Below are 26894 nucleotides of genomic sequence, written 5' to 3'. Positions count from 1 at the left end.
GCTCTAGTGATCCTCCCACCTCAGCCCTTCAAGTAACTGGAACCGTAAGTGTACGCCACCACATCCAGCTAATTTTAAAATTTTTTGTAGTGACAAGGTCTCACCGTGTTGCCAGGCTGCTCTCGAACCCCCTGGGGCTCCCACCTCTGCCTCCCGAAGTGCTGGAATTACAGGCATTCAGTCTTATTATTTCACTTTGGGAGGCGTTTTGTTTTGGTTTTTTTTTCCCCTCCTAATCAGATGGTTCTCAAACTGTATGTAAGAATTACCTGGGGTGTTTGTTTAAATCATTTCCACAGCCCTGAGCTCACAAAATCTGAAGAAATGACAGTGAAGACCAGTAGTCATCATGTTTAGCAAATGCACACAGATGATGTGGATGCTTTGGAGTCCATGGACCAGTTTTGCAGAATTATTGAACATACGATGACAAGAGCTGATAGCAGAGGCCGTGTCTCATGTGCTTTGGGGCAGCTTCCTTCATCTCTGTGTTCTCTCTCAACATTTGGAAAATGGAAATTATCACAAGGACCAGAAGGGTGTTGACCAGGATGGTATCAGGATTGAAAAGCCAGATCTCATCTCAAAATCCTTAACTTCATGACACCTGCAAAAGCTCTTAAAACCCTGTATCCAAATAAGGTCACATCCTTAGGTTCCGCAGGTTAGGGCTTAGATGTATCTTTTGGGGGTCACCCATCAACCCCACTGCATGTGGAACCAAGGACACCGAGGGACAGATGTTCTTTGTTATTACAGAAGCCTTAGAAAACTAATACATTTGGCTTGTGGGTGCATCACTACTGCAATCTCTGCCCCCGTCTTCACATCACCTTCTTCTCTGTGTTTGGCGTCTACCTTCCTCTGCCTCACTCATAAACACCTGCCATGGCGTTTGGGGCCGACCTTAAATCTAGGATATGCTCAAATCTTGAAATTCTTAACTTTACAACATTTGCAAAACCCCTCTTTCCAAATAATGTTACGGTCACAGCTTCTGGGGGTTAGGACATCCTCTTAAGTAATCCCCTCATGGGAAACCACGGCCGCGTTACTTCCTCTTCGTCTTACAGCATTCACTGGGAATGACAGCATTGTGGTTTTGAGCCTCTGGACTGCGGGTGCCTGCAGCCCAGGTCACAGAAAGGGGCCACTGGACTTCTGCAGCTCTGTGTCCTCTATCTGGAGCCCACAGGCGTGCCCCTTTGATGACACACTCTCTGTGTTGCACAGTGTGGCTGCTCACCAAACTGTTTGGAGCTTTCTGCTATGGCCCAGGTTAGAGGGTCTATTCGCCCCATGCTTGAGTGACTAGGAAGCTGGGGCCCAGGGATTAAGTGGATGCCAAACAGAGTTCCACTCCCTGCATCAACATGGGGAAGGGTTCTCCTTGTCTGCAGGTGGCTAAGGTGGAGGGGGAGGCTCAGAGTCAGGAGGTAGCTTGCGCAAGGCTGCCTGCCTTGGAACCCAGGGGTGTCTCATGACAGAGTGTGGGCTCCTCCCAGCTCCAACCTGGCTTACTCCTCAGAGGAGAGGTGGGGTATCCAGGGAGGGTGAAGGGGTGGTGTATCCAGGGAAGCATCCTCCTGTTACCACCTGCGTTAGTCTTGGAGTCCTTCAGCCTCTACTCTTTCAGGAATGGCTAAACTCACCTCATATTCCAATGTGCCAGACAGACTCTCTCTCTCTTAACCTTGAGGGCTCTCCTATGAAGGACAAATTGAGACAGTCCCATTTTACAGACGAAAAAAGAGAGGCTCAGAGGAATGAAATGGCTCCATGCCAAGAACAGGTCACTAACTGTAATGGAATAAGTGTTCGGGTCCCCTTAACTTCATTGTTGAAATCCTAATCCCCAAGGAGGTCGAGCCTGCAGTGAACAGTGACTGCACCACTGCGTTCCAGCCTGGACCACACAGTGAAAACTTGTCTAAAAATAAATAAATGTATATTTGTTTTCTGCCCCTAATTTCTAGCACAGAGCTCCTAAAATTCTTGTAACTTCCTGAGTGAGGAGGTGAGAAAAGCATATTTTGTTATTCATAATTAGCCCCTATCAGTCATACCTGAGTTTATACTAACGAGGCAGATCTGGGCGGATCGGGGATGGTTGCCAGAGAGACGAACCCTGTGATCCCAGCGGAATTTTTAGCCTCATGCCCCAAATTTCAAGAGGGGAGAGGGGCTGGAGATTGACTAATCACCAGTGGCCAATGATTTAATCAATCATGCTATAAAATAAAAATAAAATCCTAAGGCCCTCCCTCCGACCCCCTTACCACCACCACACTGACTCAACAAGACCCTTTCTTAGCCAAAGGGATCCCAGAGAAACCTAAAAACTGAGTTCCTGGCGGTGACTTGAAGGCGGGTGGGACACGCCTTCTTATGCCCCTTCCCTTTTGGAGTTTAGGAACGACAGAAGACCAGCATTATAGGTAAAATAAGATTGACAAAACATTCTTTGTGATGATAACATACCAAATTACATACAAGACCTAAGGCAAGTGTTAAGTCACTTCTAAGGGCCATCAATCTTGCTACACTGCATCCTTATCGTAAAACATTCTTTTTTGCAGACTCCAGGTTTTAAGCATACCCTTACTCCTTTAACCAACTGCGAACCAAAGAATCCCTGAATCCATCTGTAACCTGTAAGCCCGCTCCTCTTCAAGATATCCTGCATTTTCAGGCCAAACCAATGTATGTCTTCCATGTATTGATTTACGACTTTGCCTGTAACTCCTTTCTCCCTAAAATGCATCAAATCAATTTTTACTTTAAGTTCTGGGATGCATGGGCAGAATGTGCAGGTCTGTTACGTGGGTATACATGTGCGATGGTGGTTTGTTGCACCGTCATCTAGGTTTTAAGCCCCGCATGCAGAGTCTAGGGCCCCAGTCCCTCCTCCCTCAGATCCAGAAGTCCAGGTCTAACTCCTCCTCCCTCAGATCCAGAAGTCCAGGTCCAGCCCCTCCTCCCTTAGTCCTGGGAGTCCAGGTCCAGCCCCTCCTTCCTCAGACCAGGAAGTTCAGACCCCAGCCACTCCTCCCTCAGACCCAGGAATCCAGGCTCTCAGATCTTAGTCTAAGCCCCTAGTTCCTCCTTCCTCTGTGACTGGCAGGGTATAGTGTAGTGACTTAATGCCTAATGCCTGTTTTCTGTTACCCAGCCACACTGCCTGTGTGCTGTATCACTTGTCCCAGGAAACGACTCTTCTTTTGCCTCCGTTTCCCTATCTGGAAAATGAGTCTCCTCCTCTCTTGCTTCCCTGGAGAGGATAAACAGCTTTTGCAAAAGGAAGCGCCTCCCTCCCTCTCCCTCTGTTCGGCTCTTACTGTCTCTATTTCTCTCCAGGGAAAGGGGCAGGAGAGGTGGTGGGTGCTGGGGTAGAAAGTGCCTTCCACTGGATACAGGCAGGGCCCTCCTCCTCCAGGCCTTTCTCTCCCTCCTCCCAGCTCTGGAAGTTCTACAGTTTCTCACAGAGGCACTGGCTAGAGGCAGAAGGTGGATGTACAGTCATCATTGCTGGCTAGGCTCCCTCTCTCCCTGGATTTCAGCGGAATCATGGAAGCCTAGGGGTTTCCCAGAATATGCGTGTGGGGGAGAAAAGGTTCCGTCTAACTCTAGCTCATCCAGGGCTCTGAGTTCCTGGAAGTCCGGAGGCAGTCTCTTTCCAGACTTGGGGTCTATGCTGATGCTGGAGTCTTTTTTGTCTAAGGTCCCACCTCCCCGGAGCTCCTCAACGCATCCTTCCAGGACGGGCCACTCTGAGTGGTGCCCATAGAACTATTATGTAGGGGTGGGGTGGGGGTCCCAGCTGCTGGGCCCTCTCTCCCCAACTTCTCTCCTCCCCCTCTTCCCTATCCTTCCTTCTCTCTCTCCTTCCTCCATTCTCCTCCTCTTCTGACCTTCCTCCCCCTCCTTCTCTCTTTCCCTCCCTCCTTCTCTCTTTCCCTCCCTCCTCCTCTCTTTCCCTCCCTCCTCCTCTCCTTCCTCCTTCTTCCCTCATCTCTCCTTCCCCTCCTTCCTTCCTCTTCATTTTTTTTTCCCCCAGACAGAGTCACTTTGTTGCCTAGGCTGGAGTGCAGTGGCATGATCTCGGCTCACTGCAAACTCCACCTCCTGGGTTCAAGCGATTCTCCTGCCTCAGCCTCCTGAGTAGCTGGGACTGCAGGCGTGCACCACCACGCCTGCCTAATTTTTGTATTTTTAGTAGAGACGGGGCTTCACCATGTTGGCCAGGCTAGTCTCGAACTCCTGACCTCAAGTGATCCACCTGCCTTGGCCTCCCAAAGTGCTGTGATTACAGGCGTGAGCCACCGTGCCTGGCTGCTCTCCTTTTTCTTTCCCCTCTCCATCCACCAATCTGACTTTCTATCCCGACCTCACACATTTGTTCAACACATATTTGTTGAGCACCTACCAGGTACTAGACACAGGTCCAGGCGCTGAGGAATGAGCCATGAACAAATCAGATAAAGACAGCTGCCTGTCTAGAGCTTGCATTCGAACCAGGAAGACACACATTGTACAAAAACGATACTAAACGTACCTTATGCAAGTTATACGTTATATAGGAAAGGGATCAATGCTATGGGGAAAAAGAAAAAGAGAAAGCAGAGGAGAGTAAAGTGGGTCAGGAATCCAGGGGTAGGGCAGGTTTTGCTGTTGAATAGATGGTCGCGGAAGCCAGCTTCTGTCTTTCCTCCCTCTCCCTACCTCCTTTTCTCCTCCGTCTCTAGTTATCTAGATCCCCGCAATGTGCATTTCCCTTCCCAACCCAGGACACCTAGCAAAGAAACCGTCTACCTGGATTCAAGCATTTAATAAAACAAGGATCTCTTCAGGTTACTGCCCAGGGGCCCCTTGCCCTCACTGGTTCCCCAGGAGGTACCTGCCTGAGATGGAGCAAAGGGAAGAGCACCTGTAACCAGAACTAGCTGAGGTTAGGAGTTTGGCAAGTTAGCCCGCCATATCTGTGTCCATCTCCCAGTCTTCTTGGTCGTGGATCCTCGGGGTCCTGCACCTCTGCCCAACCTTACTCACACTTCCTCTCTACCCTGGAAAAGCCCCAGGGATCTCTGATGCAACCCCACCACCCAGCGACTCATCCTGGCCCAGAGCCCCTGTCTCTCCCTCCAGTTTAGCCCTTGCTCAGACCAAGAGCTGATCCTGCCCCTCCCTTGCTCACAGCCCTTCCATGGCTCCCCAGTGCCACCAGAGCAGTCCTAGCCTCTGACTCCTGCATTCAAAACCCAACACGTTGCATGCGTTCAATAGCTTGACTTAGCCATTTCACAATGGATTATATATATAACAAATGTCATGCTGTATATCATAAATATGTATAATTGTTACTTAGTTAAAAAAAATTTTTTTTGAGACGGGAGGCCGGAGTGCAGTGGTGCAATATTGGCTCACTACAACCTCCGCCTCTCGTTCAAGTGACTCTCCCACCTCAGTCTCCTGAGTAGCTGGGATTACAGGTGCACGCCACCACACCCGACTAACTTTTGTATTTTTAGTATAGATGGGGTTTCACCATTTGGGACAGGCTGGTCTCAAACTCCTGACCTCAAGTGATCTGCCTGCCTTGGCCTCCCAAAGTGCTGGGATTACAGGCATGAGCCACTGTGCCTGGCCAAAAAAATTTTTTTAAACCCAAATGGGTGGACCTCACTAGGGACCTTCAACCCCCCACACCCTTGTTTCACCCACTGTGCTTCACAGCATCAATCTGCCCTTACTTTTTGGACTGGTCACACCATTTCTTGCCTTGGATGCCCCTTTCTAGCCCCACCTTCCACCCCCACCCTGACCATGGCTAACTCCTCATCAGCCAGCATCACCTCCTCCAGGAAGCCCTCCCTGACTCTTGGGCTGGGTTGGTGCATCCTTGCACTGTTTTGTGGCCCTCTGTTTACACAGCTGTCTTCTCCACCAGATTGGCATCTCCCCAAGGGCAGGGCCCAGGGCTGAGTCATCTCTGTGTGCCCGGCATCGCCCAGCCCAGCCCCGTCCACCAGGGCTCAGGAGATGTCCCTAAAATGAATGAATGTTTTCTCCTCTGCCTTTGCTCCATTTTTGCCTTACCTCTCCCACCCTGTGCTCCTTCCGTCCAGGTATTCTGTAAGCTGTACCCTGAGGTTTCCTGATGATGGCTGAAATGCTGGGAAGGCCACTGTGGACCCAGGGCAGGAACTGGAAAACAGCCACCACAGGAGTGGGGGTTTCCAGGAGCCATGGGTGTTAGTGAGGGGTGTGGGGTCCCTACCTGTCTCTCCACCACCAGCCCCGGCCTCCTGTGGGAGTTTCCAGCTTCACTGCTCCCTGTCTTTCAGCACTTGTCTGGGCTGCTTCCAGCCTTGGTCATCTCTTCCTGCAAGAAATTCTAGGGTCTGGACATGTAGGTCCAAGGGAGAAGGAAGCTGGGAGTTGAGACTCCTGGGTCTGAGGGAGGAGGGGCTGGGGCCTGGACTCCTAGGTCTGAGGGAGGGCCTATGTGGCCTGGGACTCCTGGGTCTGGAGGCAGGAGGGCTGGGGGCCTGGACTCTGGGTCTGAGGGAGGAGGGATGGGGCCTGGGCCTGGACTCCTGGGTCTGAGGGAGAGGGGACTGGGGGCCTAGACCCTGGGTCTGAGGCAGGAGGGGAATGGACTGGTCTGAGGGAGGAGGGAATGGGGGCCTAGGGGTCTGAGGGAGGAGGGGATGGGGCCTGGGGCCACCGGGGTCTGGAGGGGCTGGGGGCCCAGACTTGGGCCTGAGGGAGGGGGCTGGGGGCCTGGACCCTGGGTCTGAGGGAGGATGTGGTTCAGGGGCCTGGCCCTGGGTCTGAGTGGGGCTGGGCCTGGACTTGGGTCTGGAGGGAGGAGGGTCTGGGAGACTGGGCCCTGGGTCTGTGGAGGGGGCTAGGGGCCCGGACCCTGGGTCTGAGGGAGGAGGTTCAGCCTGGGGCCTGGGTCTGAGGGGGAGGGGCTGGGGGGCCTGACCTGGGTCTGGAGGGAGGAAGGGCTGGGGGCCTGGGCTCCTGGGTCTGAGGGAGGAGGGACTGGGGGCCTGGGGTTCCTGGGTCTGAGGGAGGAGGGGCTGGGGACCTGGACTCTTGGGTCTGAGGGAGGAGGGAATGGGGGCCTAGACTCCTGGGTCTGAGGGAGGAGGGGCTGGGGTCTGGACTCCCGGTTCTGAGGGAGGAGGGGCTGGGGTCTGGACTCCTGGGTCTGAGGGAGGAGGGGCTGGGAGACTGGGCTCCTAGGTCTGAGGGAGGAGGGGCTGGGGGCCTGGGCCCCTGGGTCTGAGGGAGGAGGGGCTGGGGTCTGGACTCCCGGGTCTGAAGGAGGAGGGGCTGGGAACCTGGACTCTTGGGTTTCAGAGAAGGGAACCTTTGAGAATTAAAGCCCTGGTTTTATCCGCACTCTGGTTTTAGAAACATCTGGTTTTATACAGCTGCTCCACCCGAGCAGGGCGGGGTGGGGGCTGGGCAGCCAAATGCCCCACTTCTGGGGAGGGGCCTGTGCTGCCCCCTCCCACTGGGCGGAGGACTCACCCTCCCCTTCTGCTCCGGGCTGGCCTCAGATCATCTGAGGATCCATCATCCTGACACAGCCAGACACCAGGCGGCCCGGCTCCCAGCAACAGCGTCAGACACAGCCCGGCCCGCCCTGGTGGGTGGGCGGGGCGTTCGGGGTCCTTGGGAATGCACCTTCTCCCTGACAGCCAGGCCCGGGCAGAGGCTTGGCCTGGCGCATCCTCCTCGGGAACAGCCCAGGGTGTGCGGATTTGGTGTCCGGCAGGGGAGAGCTCCGGGACAGGCTGGAAGAGATGGAACTGCAGCGAGAGACGAAGATGCACAAACAGAGAAATGGAGAGAAACAGTGAATGAGAGAGAGAGAGAAACACATACAGAGATAGAGTCTCACAAAGAGATAGGTGTGGTGGCTCACGCCGGTAATCCCAACACTTTGGAAGGCCAAGGCAGATGGATCACTTGAGGTCAGGAGTTCAAGACCAGCCTGGCCAACATAGTGAAACCCCATCTTTACTAAAAACATACGGGTGTGGTGGTGCATGCTTGTAGTTCAAGCTACTCGGGAGGCTGAGGAAGGAGAATAGCTTGAACACGGGAGGCGGAGGTTGCAGTGAGCCGAGATCATGCCACTGCGCTCCAGCCTGGGTGACAGAGTGAGACTCCATTTCAAAAAAAAAAAGAAAAGAAAAGAGATGGGGATGCAGAGAGATGGAGGGAGGATAGAGACAGAGATAGAGAGGGAGATAGAGGGAGAAAGAGAGACAGAGAGAAAGAGACACACACACGGACACACAGTGAAAAAGTCACTCAGAAAGAGGGAGAGCCACACAAGAGGAAAGTCAGGGAGACCTCAGAAATGCAAAGGGACAGACACTCCTGGGTAAAAACAGAGAGAGAATGGTTGTGAGGGGAGATGAGGAGGAGAAACAGACAGGAATACACAGAGGCAGAGACCCAGATAGATGGACCGAGAAACAGAGATGGGGAGACAGATACAAAACAACAGAGACTCGCGGAGAGGCAGACAAAGAGAGAGGATGGGGGAATTTCTCTCTGCTGCTCCATGTCTTTCAGCCTGTCCTGGAGCTGGACCCTGCCAGACACCAAAGGTCATCGGAGTCATAGGCAGAGAGAAAAAGAGGCAGCTACCAAGGCAGAAAGTGAGACATCAATAGTTCGCAGTAAGAGGAGGAAAGAGAAGAACAGAATTAGATACAGATAATTTTTTAAAAATTCATAGAAAGAAGGGCATGGAAACAGACATTTATCACAGATCTTCTGGTCCTGAGGGGCTCGGGTCTGGGCACCCCAGGTCCCGCATCTCTTTTCCACCCTTCCTCTGACTCAGTTTCCCTGATGGGTGAAAGCACTGACAGACCCCGGCTGGATCCCCAGGGGCAGCTGACCGACAACTCTCTGTGTTCATCCCTGAGTCCCTGGGGATACAAACCCCAGTGCTCCAGCCCTCCACCCCAGGCCCTGGTGCACACACGCAGACCCACGTCAGTTAGGCACCGAATAGACAGACGTTCACTCACAGCTCCGATTCCAGGCAGCCGTGCCTTGGGCCAGCGCACACACAGACACACCCACAGCACGCACGTGTGTGTGTTTCGTTCCATCTACCAGTTGCTGAGACATGTCCCTGGGGGGCTCAACCCAGAGTTGGATTCTGGGGACAGGAGAGGCGGCTGCGGGAGAGGCAGGGTGGGGGTGACTGGGGAAAGTGAGAAGGGGGAGGTAGGGAGAGCTTTAAAGTAAGAAGAGAAACAAATGAGGGTGACAGGAGGCAAGAGAAGTGGAGAGGAAGAAAGGGATGGAGAGAAAGACAGAAACTTGGAGAAATGTGGTAATGGGGAGAGAGAGAAGGGTACCAAGAAAGAGATGAGGATAAATAGTGGATTGGGGAGAAAGAAAGGGACGGAGGGAAATACAGGGATAGGGGATGAGGGGAACCCCCAAAATGCAAGCAAGGTGGAAGAGAAAAATCACGGGAGACAAGGGACAAGAGTGGGGAGGAAGAGAGAAGAAGACATAGAGGAGAGAGGCTGGGAGAGGAGGGGGAACGATGGCAGAGAGGACTAGAGGAGGGGCGCGGGTAGACATGGGGGCCTGGGAAGGGAGGCCCGTCTGGCTGAGCGGGGTGGGAGTAATAGCGGGAAGCGGGTGGAGCTGCCCAGCCGTGACCTCAGAGCCCCTGGCCCAGCTTAGCCTGACTGACGTCAGCACTTGCTCCCGCCCCCGCTGTGCTGGTCTTCAAATGACTCCCCTGCAGCTCTCTGGCCACAGAGAGGCTGGGAGAGCAAGCAGGAGAGAAGAGAGTGCCCGGCCAGACCCACTGCGATGACACAGGTTGTGTGTGTGTGTGTGTATACAGCCATGTGGGGGAAACTACTGCCATATGTGTGACCAGGAGTGTTGGGGAACTGTGTGCACATGATTTCATGTGTGTATCCATGTGCGTGACAGTGACCATATGTGTGTAGGGGACAGTGAGCATGTGAGGCTGAGTGTGCAGGTCTGTGTATACATTGCCCTGTGTGGGCGACCATCCCAAGTACATGTAGGTGAGATGTGCCATGTCTGTATTTCTGTATCTGTGTATCTTGCTATAAATTTGTGTATGTCTATGGTCCCTGGGAGGCAGACAGAAAGAGGGAGTGAGACAGTGAGCAAGTGAAAGAGACTGAGTAAGAGAGTTGGATCTGCCTGTGGCACGTGGGAATGGATTTCTGTTTCACGCGTTCAATAGCTATTAAGTTGAACCAAATGAAATCACCGATACTGAGCCACTCAAAACTTGGAAGAACAGCAATTTCATCTGGTTCAGTATCAGCTTGACAGTCACCTACTATTTCTCTTGAAATCTTCCCTGTGTGTCCCATTGCCCCAGACTCTCAGCTGGGGCTCTGTGTGTTTGTGGCCACGTGGGCATCCCCTTGCTGGTGTTGCTTTTTCCTGCCGAGGGGTGTGTGCCTGCAGGTTCACCTGTGTGGCCGTCAGTGGGGGTCACGGGGTCGCTGTGTTTGGCCTAAGTGGGTGTCTGGGGTCATCCTGTAGAACACAAGTAATTTCATTCTGTGTGTCACTCATCACGTGTGAGTTCACGTGGGGGGGGGTGTGTCTACACGTGTGTTCATCTGTGTTTCTAGAATCAAGTCTCTGGATCCCTAGCATGAATTGGGCCATCCTTAGGAACTCAGGCAAGGCCAGGTTTGAGGCAAAGGAAGAGACAAGGGGGATTCGAGAAGAAAGAATAATGTTTAATGTTGAGAGTTTAAAAGCTGCACCTCAGCTTTGTCCTCTAGAAATGTAACAAAAACCACAATATCTAATTTAAAATGTTCTTGTGGCCACATTTCAAAAAGTAAAAACAAACAGGTGAAGTTAATTTTAATAATATATTTTTATTTAACCCAGTGTGTCAGGGGCCAGCACATTTTTTTTGATAAAGGTCCCAATAGTAAATATTTGAGGCTCTTGGGGGTCATCTGGTCTCTTTTGAAAGTACTCAACTTCCATGTTGTAAATGGAGAATCAGCCACAGATGATGTATAACCAATGAATGCGGTTGTGTGCAAATAAAGCTTCCTTTAAGGACACTGAAATTTGAATTTCATATTTTTCATGCTCCACAAACTATTATTCTTCTTTTGGCTTTTAAAAACCATCTAAAAATATCAAAAAAAATTCTTAGCCTGCAGGCTGTAGCAGGTCTTAGCATGCCAACCCCTGCTACGTATGAGATATGATAATTTCAATATGTAATCAATACATAAATGTTAATGAGCTATTTCACTTTCTTTTCCCCAGACTTGGGCTTCAAAATCCAGTGTGTTTATTGCGCTTCTCACTTAGATGCTACCTTTTCATTGGAAATACCTAATCTGTGTTTAGATTTTATAAAATTTACAGTTACAAAAGGAGCATCATAGATGCAACTTGTTCCAAACATATTTAAAAGTTTTCTAATAACTGAATCAAGTAAGAGTTTTTAAAATTTAAATGAATTAAAATTAAAATAAAATTTTAAACTCAGTTCCTCGGTGATACTGGCTGCATTTCAAGTGCTTGGTAGATACATGTAGCTGGTGACACCTGTATTGGACACAAAGATCTATATCTTAATGACGCATTTAAATAACCCACAGTAAGCCTATGAGGCAGGAACTGGTGGCGTAGGAGGCAGTTTAGTGTAGAGGGGATGCCAGAGCCAGACTGCCTGAGTTTTATTTCTAACACTGCTTATTACCTGAGTGACCTTGGGTAAAAGTATTTGCCTCTCAGTGTCTCAGTTTCCTCATCTGTAACAGAAGACAGTAGAGGTACCTGCTCTATAAGGTTGTAGAGACCGGGTGCAGTAGCTCACGCCTATAATCCCAGCACTTTAGGGGGCCAAGGCAGGAGGATCGCTCGAGCCTGGGAGTTCAAGACTAGCCTGAGCAACACAGCAAGATCCTGTCTCAATTATTGTTATTATTATTATTATTATTATTTTGAGATGTAGTCTTGCACTGTCACCCAGGCTGAAGTGCAGTGGCGCCGTCTTAGCTCACTGTAACCTCCACCTCAGGGGTTCAAGCAATTCTCCTGCCTTAGCCTCCTGAGTAGCTGGGACTACAGTCATGCGCCACCAAGCCTGGCTAATTTTTGTATTTTGGTTTCACCATGTTAGCCAGGCTAATCTTGAACTCCTGACCTCAGGTGATCCACCTGCCTCAGCCTCCCAAACTGCTGGGATTTCAGGTGTGAGCCACAGTGTCCGGCCCCCTGTCTCAATTTTAAAAAACTATATATATATATAAAGGTTGCTGTACAGTAGTGTCTGGCACACGGAAAGTACTCTTTCCTCTGATTCTGGGCTCTTCCAGCAACATTTACTGGGGCACCTGTTCTGCTGGGGAGCTGGGCAGTGGAAAAGCAGAACGAGGCTATGCCTCTGGAAAGTCAGAAAGAAGAGTCCTCCACCGTGGGCTGCTGACCCTGTGCAAGTCACTCCTTCTGGCCAATCAGTCCTCAGTTTGGCCACCTGTATGGTGGCAGCGAGCACTATCTGTCCCCCAGGGCTCTGCCGAGGGCTAAAGGTTGAGGTTTAGCAATTCAATTCCTAAGGTTCAAATCCAGTCTCCTCTGCTTTCCAGGGATGACCTTGGGCAGGATGCTGAACCTCTGTGTGACTCAGCTGCCTCATCTGTAGAATGGGGATAATAATAACAGTACCTACCTTATAGCGCTGTTGTAAGGATTAAAATAAATTCGTTTATCTTAAAGGCTTAGAGCAGGGACTGGTACATAGCATTTTGGTTTTTGAGTACATGTTATTATTATTACTGTCTCAACCCTAAGAAGCCTTTGATTGGAAGATAAATCCTCATTGTATGTGCCACTAAGAAAGAGGAGGGAAACGCCCTGGTAATTAAATTGTGACACTCCATTGCATGCAATCATCCTCATGGATTTAAGAGATTTCAAAACGTGGAAAAAAATTGTATTGGAAGGAACAAAATGAGGCTGGGCTTGGTGGCTCATGCCTGTATTCATAGTACTTTGGGAGACTGGGGCCTGGGCAGCATAGTGAGACTCCTCCTCTAAATTTTTTTTTTTTTTTAAATTAGTAAGGCATTGTGACTCCAGCCTTGTGGTCCTAGCTACTTGGGAGGCTGAGGTGAGAGGATCACCAGAGCCTAGAAGTTAGAAGCTACAGTGAGCTGTGATGCTGCCACTGCACCCCAGCCTGGGCGACAGAGCAAGACGCTGTCTATAAAAATAAATAAATAATAATGAAAAGAAGGAATCTAATCAGCATGAAGCCTAGATAGCTATTTGCCCCAATTATTTTCGTTAATGAAAATGATTCTGGGTCCGGTGAGGTAGCTCATCCCTGTAATCCCAGCACTTAGGGAGGTCGGGGCAGCCATGTCACTTGAGTCCAGGGGTTCCAGACCAGCCTAGGTAATGTAGGGAGACCCCCGTGTCTACCAAAAATTTAAAAATTAGCCAGGAGTTGTGGCACACGCTTTGTAGTCCCAGCTATTAGGGAGGCTGAGGTAGGAGGCTGAGCCTGAGTTTGGGAAGCTGAGGCTGAAGTAGGCCCAGACTGTGCCACTAGGCTGGAATGAGACCCTGTCTCAAAAGAAAAAAAAAACACACACACATACACAAAAGGAGAGAGAGAGAGAAAGGGAGAGCGAGAGCAAGAGAGAGAGAGAGAAAGAGAGAGAGAGAGACAGAGAAGGAAGGAAGGAGGAAGGGAGAGAGGGAGGAAAGGGAAGGGGAAGGGAGGGGAGGGGAAGGGGAAAGGAAGGAGGGAAGCAAGGAAGGGATTTTGTAATCTTCTCTCAGAGGAGGCCCTCGGGACTCATGCCCCTTCCTTTCCACTCTCTCTCCCAGCAGGACACGCCCAAGCCCACTCCTGCAGCCCGCCGCTGCTCCGGCCTGGCCCGGAGGGTGCTGACCATCGCCTTCGCCCTGCTCATCCTGGGCCTCATGACCTGGGCCTACGCCGCCGGGGTGCCGCTGGCCTCCGATCGCTACGGCCTCCTGGCCTTCGGCCTCTACGGGGCCTTCCTTTCGGCGCACCTGTTGGCGCAAAGCCTCTTCGCGTACCTGGAGCATCGGCGGGTGGCGGCGGCGGCGCGGCGCGCGGCGGCACGGGGGCGCCTGGATGCAGCCACGGCGCGCAGCGTGGCGCTGACCATTTCCGCCTACCAGGAGGACCCCGCGTACCTGCGCCAGTGCCTGGTGTCCGCCCGCGCCCTGCTGTACCCGCGCGCGCGGCTGCGCGTCCTCATGGTGGTGGACGGCAACCGCCCCGAGGACCTCTACATGGTAGACATGTTCCGCGAGGTCTTCGCCGACGAGGACCCCGCCACGTACGTGTGGGACGGCAACTACCACCAGCCCTGGGAACCCGCGGCGGTGGGCGCGGTGGGCGCCGGAGCCTACCGGGAGGTGGAGGCGGAGGATCCCGGGCGGCTGGCGGTGGAGGCGCTGGTGAGGACTCGCAGGTGCGTGTGCGTGGCGCAGCGCTGGGGCGGCAAGCGCGAGGTCATGTACACCGCCTTCAAGGCGCTCGGAGACTCGGTGGACTACGTGCAGGTGAGTAGAGGCGCCCTCAGCCCACTCGTGACTCGAACACCCGGATCCCACTTTCCTGGGGTCTTTCCTTCAGTGTACAGATTTGAATGACTCTCTCCCTTTCTTTATGCATTCATCTATGCAGTGGAGAGATTCTTTCCTTCACTTATCCATCCATCCGTCCATCTGTCCCTTTATCCAATATGGAGATCATTCGTTCATTTCTTCGTTCATTTACCCATTCAATGTAGAGGCATTCTTTCCTTTCTTCATTCACCTACGCATTCCAGGAAGAGACAATTTCATTTATTCTTGACTCATCCATTCATGTATCCATCCATTCAATAGATTCATTCGTTCATTCATCCATTCATCCAATGATTCAGTTATCCATCCATTCAATGTAAAATTAAGTCTTTCTAGCCGGGCACTTTGGGAGGCTGAGGTGGGCGGATCACCTGAGCTCAGGAGTTCTAGACTAGCTTGGCCAACATGGTGAAACCCTGTCTCTACTGAAAATACAAAAATTAACTGGGCGTGGTGGCGAGTGCCTGTAATCCCAGCTACTCGGGAGGCTGAGGCAGGAGAATCTCTTGAACTGGGAGGTGGAGCTTGCAGTGAGCTGAGATCGTGCCATTGCACTGCAGCCTGGGCGACAAGAGCGAGACTCCATCTAAAAAATAAAATAAGTCCTTCCTTTCTTTATTCAGTGTAGACACTCTCACTCATTCAGTCATCCATCCACCTATCCATGCAATATGGATAATATTCATTCCTTCATTCATTTATACATTCAGTATAGAGTCATTTCTTCCTTTGTTTATCCACCCATTGGAGGCAGATTCTAATTTCATGCATTCATTCACTCCTCCATTCATTTATCCACTCATTCAATATAGAGATTCATTCATGCATCCATCCATCTATCCACATTTCCATCCATTCAATATAGAATTAAGTTCTTCCTGGCCAGGCGTGGTGGCTCACGCCTGTAATCCCAGCACTTTGGGAGGCTGATCTGAGGTTGGGAGTTCAAGACCAGCCTGACCAACATAGGGAAACCCTGTCTCTACCAAAAATACAAAATTAGCCCGGCGTGGTGGTGCATGCTTGTAATCCCAACTACTTGGGAGGCTGAGGCAGGAGAATCGTTTGAACCTGGGAGGTGGAAGTTGCAGTGAGCCGAGATCACACCATTGCACTCCAGCCTGGGCAACAAGAGCAAAACTCCATCTTAAATAAATAAATAAAAGTTCTTCCTTACTTCATTCAGTGTAGAAATTCTTTTCTTCACTCACTCATTCATACACCCATCTATCCATCCAATATGGAGATCATTTGCTCATTTATTCATTCATTTATCTATTAAATGTGGAGATTTGTTCCCTTTCTTCTTCTTCCCTCCTTCCTTTCCCCTCCTTCAGTGTTGAGATTCTTTTGTTCATCCATTCAGCCATCTATCTATGTATTCGATATTCAGATTAATTTCATTTATGTACTCATTCATCCATCCCATTTGGTGTAGCAATCTTTTGAGATGGAGTCTCACTCTGTTGCCCAGGCTGGAGTGCAATGGTTCAATCTCGGTTCACTGCAACCTCCGCCTCCTGGGTTCAAGTGATTCTTCCACCTCAGCCTCCCCAGTAGCTGGTATACAGGCATCTGCCATCATGCCCAGCTAATTCTTGTATTTTTGTAGAGACACGGTTTCACCATGTTGGCTAGGCTGGTCTCAAACTCCTGACCTCAGGTTATCTGCCCACTTTGGCCTCCCAAAGTGCTGGGATTACAGGCATGAGCCACCACAGCCGGCCTGGTGTAGCAATTCTAATGCTTTATATTAGTTTTCCATTGCTGCATAACAAGTTACCATATGTTTGGCAACTTGAACAAAACACATTTATTACCTCATAGTTTCTATGAATCAAGAGTCAGCACAGCTCAGCTGGGTCCTTTTTTTCAGGATATCACCAGGTTGCAATCAGGGTATCAGCTGGAGCTGGTTGCAATCAGGGTATCAGCTAGAGCTGGTTGCAATCAGGGTATCAGCTAGAGCTGGTTGCAATCAGGGTATCAGCTGGAGCTGGTTGCAATCAGGGTATCAGCTAGAGCTGGGTCTTTTTTAAGCCTTGGGGTTATCTTTCAAGCTTATGTATTTGTTCGTTGGCAGAATTCATTTTCTTTCAGCCACAGAACTCATGGTAGCAGTAGCTTGCCTCTTCAAGGCCAGCAAGGAGACTCTCTGACTTCTAGATCTGCTTTTAAAGGGTTCTCCTGATTAGGTCAGGCCCACCCAGGATAATCTCCTTTTGATTAACTTATAGTCAAGAGATTTGGGGACTTAATTACATTGCAAAACCTATTCACCATTTCCATATTAGGTAATATGATCGTGGCAGTTATATCCCATAACTTCTGCCATATTCTATTGCTTAGTAGCAAGTTGAGGTCTCACTCGCACACCAGAGGAGATGGTATATGTCTCATTGTTCATGTTCATACAAGGATGTGCATCTTGGAGTACATGTTAAACTGTGATTGCACATTGAAAATGACTAAAAAAATCTCAAAATTGCATTCAGATCGGTTGCAGAGTGCCCCAGCTGCATTGAACCCCTTGGTGCCCTCCTCTCAAGCATCAGTCCGATGCAGGGGTCTGTGCTGATCCTGTCCCCTTCCACCTCACAGGTCTGTGACTCGGACACAAGGTTGGACCCCATGGCACTGCTGGAGCTCGTGCAGGTCCTGGATGAGGACCCCCGGGTAGGGGCTGTTGGTGGGGACGTGCGGATCCTTAACCCTCTGGACTCCTGGGTCAGCTTCCTAAGCAGCCTGCGATACTGGGTAGCCTTCAATGTGGAGCGGGCTTGTCAGAGCTACTTCCACTGTGTGTCCTGCATCAGTGGTCCTCTAGGTAAGCAGCGGCAGAGATTGGGAGGGCCGTGGATGGGGTGGAAAGGGAGAAGGGAAGCCGGATGGGGCTGAGGATGTGACTGGGGTTGGGGACAAAGATGCAGCCGGGCAGGAACTGGGGATGGGATAAAACTGGAAGTTGGCGGTGAGGATGCTGCTTGGGTTCGAGCTGAGTTTGGTGTGGGGAGTGAGATTGGAGAAAGGATATGGATGGGGATTGGGGCTGGGCCTGGGGAAAAAGATGGGATAAGCTTGGAGTCAAAGACAGAGTTGGAGCCAGGTTTGAGGTTGCAGTGGGTTTTGGATGGGGCTGAGAATGGATGTGGGATTGGTGATGAGACTGGGGTGGGCAGGTTTGCAGTCACAGTGGGTATAGTTCAATGACAGGATATGAGGTTGAGGACAGGATTGGGGCTGGAGTTGGAATTGGAGATAGTGCTGAGATTGAGATTATGATGACTGAGGATGGGGTTGGAACTGGAGATGGGGTTGGGGCTGGAAACAGCATTGGAGTTGATGTTGGTGACAGCAGAGACTGCCACTCTTTCACACCTCCCCTCACCCAGGCCTATATAGGAACAACCTCTTGCAGCAGTTTCTTGAGGCCTGGTACAACCAGAAGTTCCTGGGAACCCACTGTACTTTTGGGGACGACCGGCACCTCACCAACCGCATGCTCAGCATGGGTTATGCTACCAAGTAAGCTGAGGGGACCAGGTGGTCGGGTATGTGTGGAGGCCAATGAGTATCCCAGCATGTGTGCATGCTGAGAGTTCTCCAAATCCAAAGTAACTCACCAGACCGTGGGCTCTATCAAGTGAGACTTTAGAGGAGAGAGGAAGATACCATAATGGGCAGAGGGGCCATTTGCATTGAGCCAATGGACTTTACCAAGTGAGATATTAGGGAAGAGGGGAAGATGCTATAAGGGACAAGGCTGGCATTTGCATTGAACCATGGAATGCAGTGAACTCTACCAAGAGAGGCAAGGTGAGGGTAGAGAATTCCACCTAGAATTGAGTTAGGGTGAGTTGGTTCTGCCATGGAGACTAAGGTAGTGGGGAGTGAAGTAGGAAGGGCAAGAGACAAATGGATAGAGTGGGATCTAACTAGTGAGAGAGCCGTGGAGAAAGAATCAAGTGAGAGAAGAGGAGCACCCGAACTCTAGCAAGTTCTTCAAGAGAAGACAAGTAATTCCATGAGACTCAGGGGAGGATGATCTAGACCAAGTGAAGTTCAGGGAAGAGTGATTTCTGCAAAGTCAGGTCCACTGAAAGACCCAGAGGGAACTTGGGATAATCCAAGGGAATCCATGCATTAATTCACTCAACAAATATTCACTAGGTGCCTAGAATGTTTAAGCTGCGGGCATACAGCAATAGGCAGACAGGACACCAATTGATTACATCAGTAGGGGAGACACACAAGAAGTAAATAAGCAGAACATACAGTATGTTCATAATATGTGTTATGGAGATAAATAATGCCGGGCAGGGGGATGGATAGGAAGTTTTGGGGTGGGGAGTGAAGTGTTAAGTGGAGTGCCTGAAGTAGGGTGGGGCTCAAGGGTGAGAACAGTGTGGCTGGAGCATGGAACTGAGGGAGTATTAGGAGAGGAGGATGGAGAGTCAACAAGGGGTCCACTCATGAAAGGCTTATAGGTCTAAGGACTCTGACTAAGATGAGGGAGCCGTGGGAGGGTTTTAAGCAGAGAAGTGACATGTTGTAATGGGATCCCTCTGGCAGCTGTTTTGGGTACAGACTGCAGAAGGCAAGGTCGGAAGCAGGGAGGCCACTGAGGATGCCAAGTGACACAGGGGAAGGAGACTGGACACTGTCAAGTAATGCCTACGATTCTAGTCTTGTGTGGGCTTGGCTGGAACCTGTGCAGGGATTGATTAACGATGTCTGCCACAAAACAGGAAGGAGGCCTGATGGTTCCCTTGAGAAGTTCCAATACATAGACTACCCTGGGTAGCGACCACGCCCATCTTGCTCCTCACTATAGGGACTGCCAGTAATAGTAAGCATGACAGTATTAGTAATATGTTAGTGATAGTATTAGTAATAGTGTCAGTAACCAACATGATATTAGTAACGGCAATAGTAATGGTATTAGTCACAGTAAAAACAGTAGTAACTAACATTTATTAAGCAAATACTATCTACTGGTCCTAAGCACTTGGCGTTTAATCTTCATTTAATCCTCACAGTATCCTTGTCATATGAGAACCTTTCTTTTTTTCAGATGGACTCTTAGGCCAGACGTGGTAGCTCATGCCTATAATCCCAGCGCTTTGGGAGGCTGAGGCGGGTGTATCACCTGAGGTCAGGAGTTCTAGCCCAGCCTGGCCAACATAGTGAAACCCCCGTCCCTACTGAAAATACAAAAAATTAGCTGGGCGTGGTGTCGGGCACCTGTAATCCCACCTACTCTGGACGCTGAGGCAGGAAAATCGCTTGAACCCAGGAGGCGGAGGTTGCAGCGAGTTGAGATTGTGCCGTTGCACTCCAGCCTGGGCAACAAGAACAAGACTCCGTCTTTAAAAAAAAAATGAGTCTGTGTTGCTCAGGCTCAGGCTGGAGTGCAGGGGCATGATCACGGCTCACCGCAGCCTCAAACTCCTGAGCTCAAGTGATTCTCCCATCTCAGCCTGCGAAATAGCTGGGACTACAGGCACAAATCACCACACCTGGCTTTTTTTGTTGTTGTTGTTAGAGATGGGGTCTCACTATGTTGCCTAGGCTGATCTCGAACTCTTAGCCTGAAGTGATCCCCCCACCTCGGCCTCCCAAAGTGCTGGGATTACAGGCATGAGCCATTGCATCCTGCCCATTGGTGCTTATTTATTTATTTGTTTATTTAGTAGAGATGGGGTCTTGTTATGTTGCCCAGGCTGGTCTTGAACTCCTTATGCCTCAGCCTCCCAAAGTGCCGGGATTACAGGCGTGAGTCACCGTGCCCGACCTATCAACCCTATTCTACACATGAGAATACTGAGGCCTAGAGAGGGTCAGAAACTCGCCCCCAGTGGCCATCCACAGTGGTCACTTCTGCCTCCAGAATCCTGCCCAGGCCCCAGGGAGCATGCGATGATGTCCTTATTCCTCGCGCCCATGCAGGTACACCTCCAGGTCTCGTTGCTACTCAGAGACACCCTCGTCCTTCCTGCGCTGGCTGAGTCAGCAGACTCGCTGGTCCAAGTCGTACTTCCGTGAATGGCTGTACAACGCGCTCTGGTGGCACCGGCATCACGCCTGGATGACCTACGAGGCGGTGGTCTCGGGCCTGTTCCCCTTCTTCGTGGCGGCCACGGTGCTGCGTCTGTTCTATGCGGGCCGCCCGTGGGCGCTGCTGTGGGTGCTGCTATGCGTGCAGGGCGTGGCACTGGCCAAGGCGGCCTTTGCGGCCTGGCTGCGGGGCTGCCTGCGTATGGTGCTGCTGTCGCTCTACGCGCCCCTCTACATGTGTGGCCTCCTGCCCGCCAAGTTCCTGGCGCTGGTCACCATGAACCAGAGTGGCTGGGGCACCTCGGGCCGGCGGAAGCTGGCCGCTAATTACGTCCCTCTGCTGCCCCTGGCGCTCTGGGCGCTGCTGCTGCTTGGGGGCCTGGTCCGCAGTGTGGCACACGAGGCCAGGGCCGACTGGAGCGGCCCTTCCCGCGCAGCGGAGGCCTACCACTTAGCCGCGGGGGCCGGCGCCTACGTGGGCTACTGGGTGGTCATGTTGACGCTGTACTGGGTGGGCGTGCGGAGGCTTTGCCGGCGGCGGACCGGGGGCTACCGTGTCCAGGTGTGAGTTCCAGCCACGCGGAAGCCGCCTCAAGGGTCTTCAGGGGAGGCCAGAGGAGACCTGCAGGGCCCCCGAGCCACGAACTTGCTGGGTGGTTCTCTGGGCCTCAGTTTCCCTCCTCTGCAAAACGAGGGGGTCAGCAGCCCAAGATTCTTCAGTCTGGACTCTATTGGGACTGGGACTTCTGGGTCTCTAGGGAGGGGTATTTATTGGTCAGGGTGTGGGATTTGAGGAGCGGAGGGGAAAGGGTCCTGCTTTCTCCTCGTTCTTATTTAATCTCCATTTCTACTGTGTGATCAGGATGTAATAAAGAATTTTATTTATTTTCCCTGAGTCTCCTCCTTTTTTGAGAACTAAGGGGACTGGATGATTGAGAATTGGGGACGCTGGGCTCAGTGCTGGGTGCTAGCTGTTTGAACCTGGACAAGACACTCTCCTTCCTTGGAACCAGGGGTTGCCTCTTTTGAAAACAGGGATTATTAATCCCATGGGGCAGGGTTGGTGTGAGGGTTACTCAACTCATTCACAGGTTCTTACGAAGCACCTGCCACCTGCCGCACACTGTCAGGTACTGCAGATGATGCCCGTCTACTCAGAAGGGTAACACATCCCTTTTCTCTTCAAACCTCCAGCACCTCCTCCCCCAGCCTCTTAGCTGACTTCCTATCTCACTGAGAAAATAGGGGTTACAAGAGAAAACTTTTGCTGGAGTCCTCATCTCCACGTCTTCCCACTCACTTGCTCCTGTGTGCATACACTCCACCTTCTTGCTGTTGCTGAGGGTGACCTGCCTGTGCTCCAAGCCAATGCCAACCTCTTCCATCAGGGCACCAGACCCTATGTCCTCTTTGTCTGCTCGAAGACTTCACTCCAGCAGTTCCTTCCACCTGATCCTCCGTCAATTCTCCTTTTCCTTCGGAGCCTTTCCCATCAGCATCTGAACATATTGTTACTCTCCCATTTTTAAGACTCCCTCTCTTGACCTCAGTTTCCCCATAAACAACTGTTCCATATCTATTTCTGTTAGTAGCAAATTTCCTTGGGAGAGTTGTCCATATTTGTCTCCAATTTCTCTCGCACAGAATTCACTCGTTCAAAGTGTACAGTTCGGCCGGGTGCGGTGGCTCACTCCTGTAATCCCAGCACTTTGGGAGGCCGAGGTGGGCTGATTACTTGAGGTCACGAGTTCGACACCAGCATGGCCAACATGGTGAAGCCCCATCTCTACTAAAAATACAAAAAAAATTTAGCCAGGCATGGTGGCATGTGCCTGTAATCCCAGCTACTCAGCAGGCTAAGGCAGGACAATCACTTGAACCTGGGAGGCGGAGGCTGCAGTGAGGTGAGATCATGCCACTGCACTCCTGCCTAGGTGACAGAATGAGACTCCATCTCAAAAACAAAGGGTACAACCCAACGTTTTTTAGTAAGTTTACAAGTTTGCACAGCCACCACCATAATCTAATTTTAGAACATTTTCTAAATGTTCTCACTGCAACCTCCACCCCACAAAAGGAACCCCATCCCCATTGGCAGCTCACGTCTCCTTTCTCACCCCTTTATCCCCCTAAGACCTGGATAGCTGCTCATCTGCTTTCTCTTTATAGATTTACCTATTTTGGCTATTTCATATAAATGGAATCCTGCCGTATGTGCTTTTTTTGTGACTTCTTTCATTTAGCATATCAAGGTTCATCCATGTTGTTGCATTTATCACTGATTCATTCCTTTTTTATGGCCAAATAATATTCTGCAGTATGGCTATATTGCATTGTGTTTATGCATTTATCAGTTGATGGATATTTGGGATGTCTCCACCTCTTGGCTGTATGAATGATGCTACTATGAACATTCGTGTGCAAGTTTTGGTGTGGACACAGCTTTTTAATTTTCTTGGGTGTATACTTAGAAATGGAATTGCTGGGTCTTATGTTAATTCTATGTTTAATTTTTTTGAGGAACTGCCAGACTGTTTTGCACAGGGACTGTACCATTTACATTCCCACCAACAATGTATGAGGGTTCTAATTTCTCTACGCCCTTGCTACATTTTGTATTACCCGACTTTTTTTATTACAGCCTTCCTCGCAGGTGTGAAGTAGCATTTCATTGTGGCTTTGACTTGCACCGCCCTAATGACTAATGATGTTGATTTCCATTAACTCTTAAACCCACGCCAATCAGATGGTCATGCTTTCCTCTAGTTCTCCATAGAAACTGCTTTTGTCAAGTTCATCAATGATATCCACGTCGCTAAAACCAATAGCCAATTCTCAGCCCTATGTCATGATTTGGCTGTGTCTGACACAGTTGATCACTCCTTCTTGAAACTGTTTACTTGACTTCCTTTTTTTCTTTTTTGAGATGGAGTCTTGCTCTGTCGCCCAGGCTGGAGTGCAGTGGCGCGAACTCAGCTCACTGCAACCTCTACCTCCCAGGTTCAAGCAATTCTCCTACCTTAGCCTCCCAAGTAGCTGGTACTACAGGCATGTGCCACCACATACAGCTGATTTTTGTATTTTTAGTAGAGACAGGTTTCACCATGTTGGCCAGGCTGGTCTCAAACTTGTGACCTCAAGTGATCCACCCACCTCAGCTTCCCAAAAGTGCTGGGATTACAGGCGTGAGCCACCGTGCACAGCTACTTGGCTTTCAGAAAGCCACAGTTACCTTGCTTTCCTCCACCTTGTTTTCTTTCCTGGATCCTCTCATCCTCGTCTCTTATCCATCTATACCCACTTCCCTTGTGCCTCCAGTGTTAATGGCTCTGAATACTTCATTCATGCTTCTTGCATGGAGATGGGACTCTCCCAAACAGACCTTCATGCTAGACCTCTCCCTTAAATTCCAGGCTTGTATATCCGACTGCCTCCAAGACACTTCCACTTGGATGCCTAATAGGCATCTCAATCCAGACTCCTAATATCTTCTCCCCTTCCTCCCTGCTAATCCCCACGAAACCTGCTCCTCCAACAGTCTCTCTATCTCAGTAAACAGAACTTCATCCTCCCAGCTGCTCAGGCCAAAAACTGCTAGAGCTGTAACTGTCCATCACTAGCCACTACCACATGGAAGTCTAAACAATTTTTTCCCATTCATGCATTCCTTGATTCATCAGTCACCAAAACATTCACCAAGTACCTATTGAATGCCACACACTCTGCCTAGTTTGCAAGTATAGAAACAATTAAGAAGCTTGCCTTCAAGGAGCTCTTAGTCAAATAAACAAGAGTTCAGAGTGATCCACAGGTAAGAATACTCACACAGGCCTCTACGATTCTGTTGTCAAAGGGCAGGAACTATGTAACGTTAACGTAATTAAAGCTACCAGAGTTGATTTTTTTCTTTTCTTCTTTTTTTTTTTTTTGACACCCTTTCTTGCCTGAAGAGCTACCTAAGATTATGAGTTCAGTTCCTTAGTTGCACAGGTCACCTTCACGTGCTTCACGGCCACATGTGGTTGGTGCTGTGCTACTGGACAGTGTAGATCTAGAATATTTCCAGCATGGCACAGGGTTCTACTGGACAGTGCCACCGTGGTTATTCTTGGCCTCTCTCATCCAACATTCTGAACCATCAGCAAATCCCACTGGTTCTACCTTCAAGATATATCTAGAGCCACTGCTCCTCACCACCTTGTTTGCCGGGGCCGCATCTCGTCCCTGGATTACTGCAGCACCTCTCAGCGATGCCAGCTTCCACCTTGCCCCAGTTCTATGTGTTATGCGCCAGTAACACATAGTAGCCATGGAAATCAAATCATGACCTGCCTTTGCTTGGCTCAAAAGCCACCCGTGACTCTCATCTTTTTTTCTTTCTTTTTTCTTTTTTTGTGACAGGGTCTTGCTCTGTAGCCCAGGTTGGACTGCAGTGGTGCAGTCATGGCTCACGTCATCTCTTTTTTTTTTTTGAGGTGGGAGTTTCACTCTTTTTGCCCAGGCTGGAGTGCAATGGCGCGATCTCGGCTGACTGCAACCTCTGCCTCCCGAGTTCAAGCGATTCTCCTGCCTCAGCCTCCCAAGTAGCTGGGATTACAGGCACCTGCTACCACCCTTGGCTAATTTTTTATTTTTAGGAGAGACAGGGTTTCACCACATTGGCCAGGCTGGTCTCGAACTCCTGCCCTCAAGTGACCCGCCTGCCTCAGCCTTCCAAAGTGCTGGGATTACAGGCGCGAGCCACTGCACCTTGCCCTTTTTTTTTCCTTCTGAGTCAGGGTCTCAGTTTGTAGCCCAGTTTGGACTGCAGTGATGTAGTCATGGCTCACTGCGCCTTGACCTCTCAAGCTCAAGCCTCAGTCCCCCAAGTGCTGGGATTACAGGCGTAAGCCACCACACTCAGCTGACCCTCATCTCTTACAGAGGTAAGTCTAGACTTCACAGCAGCCAGTGGCACCATCTGGTCCCCATGGTCTCTGACTTCACTGTGTATTCACTTCCTAAGGCACTGCTCCAGCTACATTGGCCTCCTGGATGTCCTCCCGGCTGTCTTCCCACCTGCCTGGCACTCCTGCCTCAGGGCTCACTGTAACTTCCGCCGCCCGGATTCAAGCGATTCTCATGCTTCAGCCTCCTGAGTAGCTGGGATTACAGGCATGTGCTAGCACGCCAGGCTAATTTTTGTATTTTTAGTAGAGACAGGGTTTCACCATGTTGGCCAGACTGGTCTCGAACTCCTGACCTCAGGTGATCCACCTGCCTCAGCCTTCCAAAATGTTGGGATTACAGGCATGAGTCACCTCGCCTGGCCACCCGAACACTCTTCACACAAATATACATAATGACTCATACAGTCATCCCCTTTCAGTTTTTATTCAAATGTCACTTTCTCAGTGAGGGCTTCTCCAAAGATCCTACTGCTACTTCCCCCGGCCCCATATTCCGTTTCTCTGCTTATCTTCTCCATCACACGTTACCATATAACTTTGTATTTTGTTTTCTTATTTATTGTCTGTGACATAAGAAATACATAGTTGGTGTCTGTCCCTGGTTTCTGACAGTCTTAAACCCTCGTAATTTCTGGAGTGATGTAGGCAACAGAAGCGTCTTACATAGAGCTCCTAATCTCTTGAATTTCCTGGGTGATAGCAGCATCGTTTGTTCTGCTCAAGTGACTCTTGGTGATCTCCTGGATGGGTACTGGTCACCAGCGAGACTAGGCCATGATCGGGAGCTTAAGTGCTTTCGGCCTCACCCGCCCCCTCCAGTCCTTGGGGAGGGAAAAAGGGATGGAGACTGAGTTAATAAGTGATCACGACTACATGACGTAGCCTCCAGAACAATCCCTAAAATATGGGGTTTGCAGAGCTTCCAGGCTGGTGAATGCATCTATGCACTGAGAGGCTGCTGCATCCCAACTCCCATGGAGACAGAAACTTCTGCACTTGGGACCCTTCTGGACCTCACCCTATCCCTATCTACCTCTTCATCTGGCTATTAACCTATTTCCTTCATACTCTGCTTTATAATAAACCAGTATGTTTCCCCGAGTTATTCGAGCTATTCCAGCGAATTACTGAGCTGGGGGGCTGCAGGTTGAAGGAGCCCCGGACTTGCGACTGGTGTCTGAAGTGGGGTCAGTCTTG

General features: G+C 50.4%; 1 protein-coding gene across 3 annotated transcripts; it reads left to right on the top strand.

Moving 5' to 3' along the window:
* HAS1 (hyaluronan synthase 1) lies at nt 1-21638 on the top strand. 3 transcript variants are annotated; one of them, XM_031658997.1, is made up of 5 exons: nt 1-44; nt 13921-14625; nt 17293-17518; nt 18084-18216; nt 20641-21638. In XM_031658997.1, the coding sequence occupies exons 2-5, from the start codon at nt 14014-14016 to the stop codon at nt 21314-21316; spliced, it is 1647 nt and encodes a 548-aa protein (XP_031514857.1). In that variant the 5' UTR covers nt 1-44; nt 13921-14013; the 3' UTR covers nt 21317-21638.
* Nucleotides 21639-26894: the final 5256 nt, after the last annotated feature.

The sequence above is a fragment of the Papio anubis genome, chromosome 20 (genome assembly GCF_008728515.1).
Source record: "Papio anubis isolate 15944 chromosome 20, Panubis1.0, whole genome shotgun sequence".
Classification (NCBI taxonomy): Eukaryota; Metazoa; Chordata; class Mammalia; order Primates; family Cercopithecidae; genus Papio; species Papio anubis.
Note: the sequence above shows the minus strand (reverse complement) of the source record. Positions and strands in the feature narration are given on the sequence as shown.

What these genes read in the sequence shown, in the direction of transcription:
- HAS1 (XM_031658996.1), top strand. An exon ending in CTGCATCAGTGGTCCTCTAG is followed by an intron (nt 17,519 to 18,083) that starts GTAAGCAGCGGC and finishes CCCCTCACCCAG; the next exon opens with GCCTATATAGGAACAACCTC. An exon ending in AGCATGGGTTATGCTACCAA is followed by an intron (nt 18,217 to 20,640) that starts GTAAGCTGAGGG and finishes GCGCCCATGCAG; the next exon opens with GTACACCTCCAGGTCTCGTT.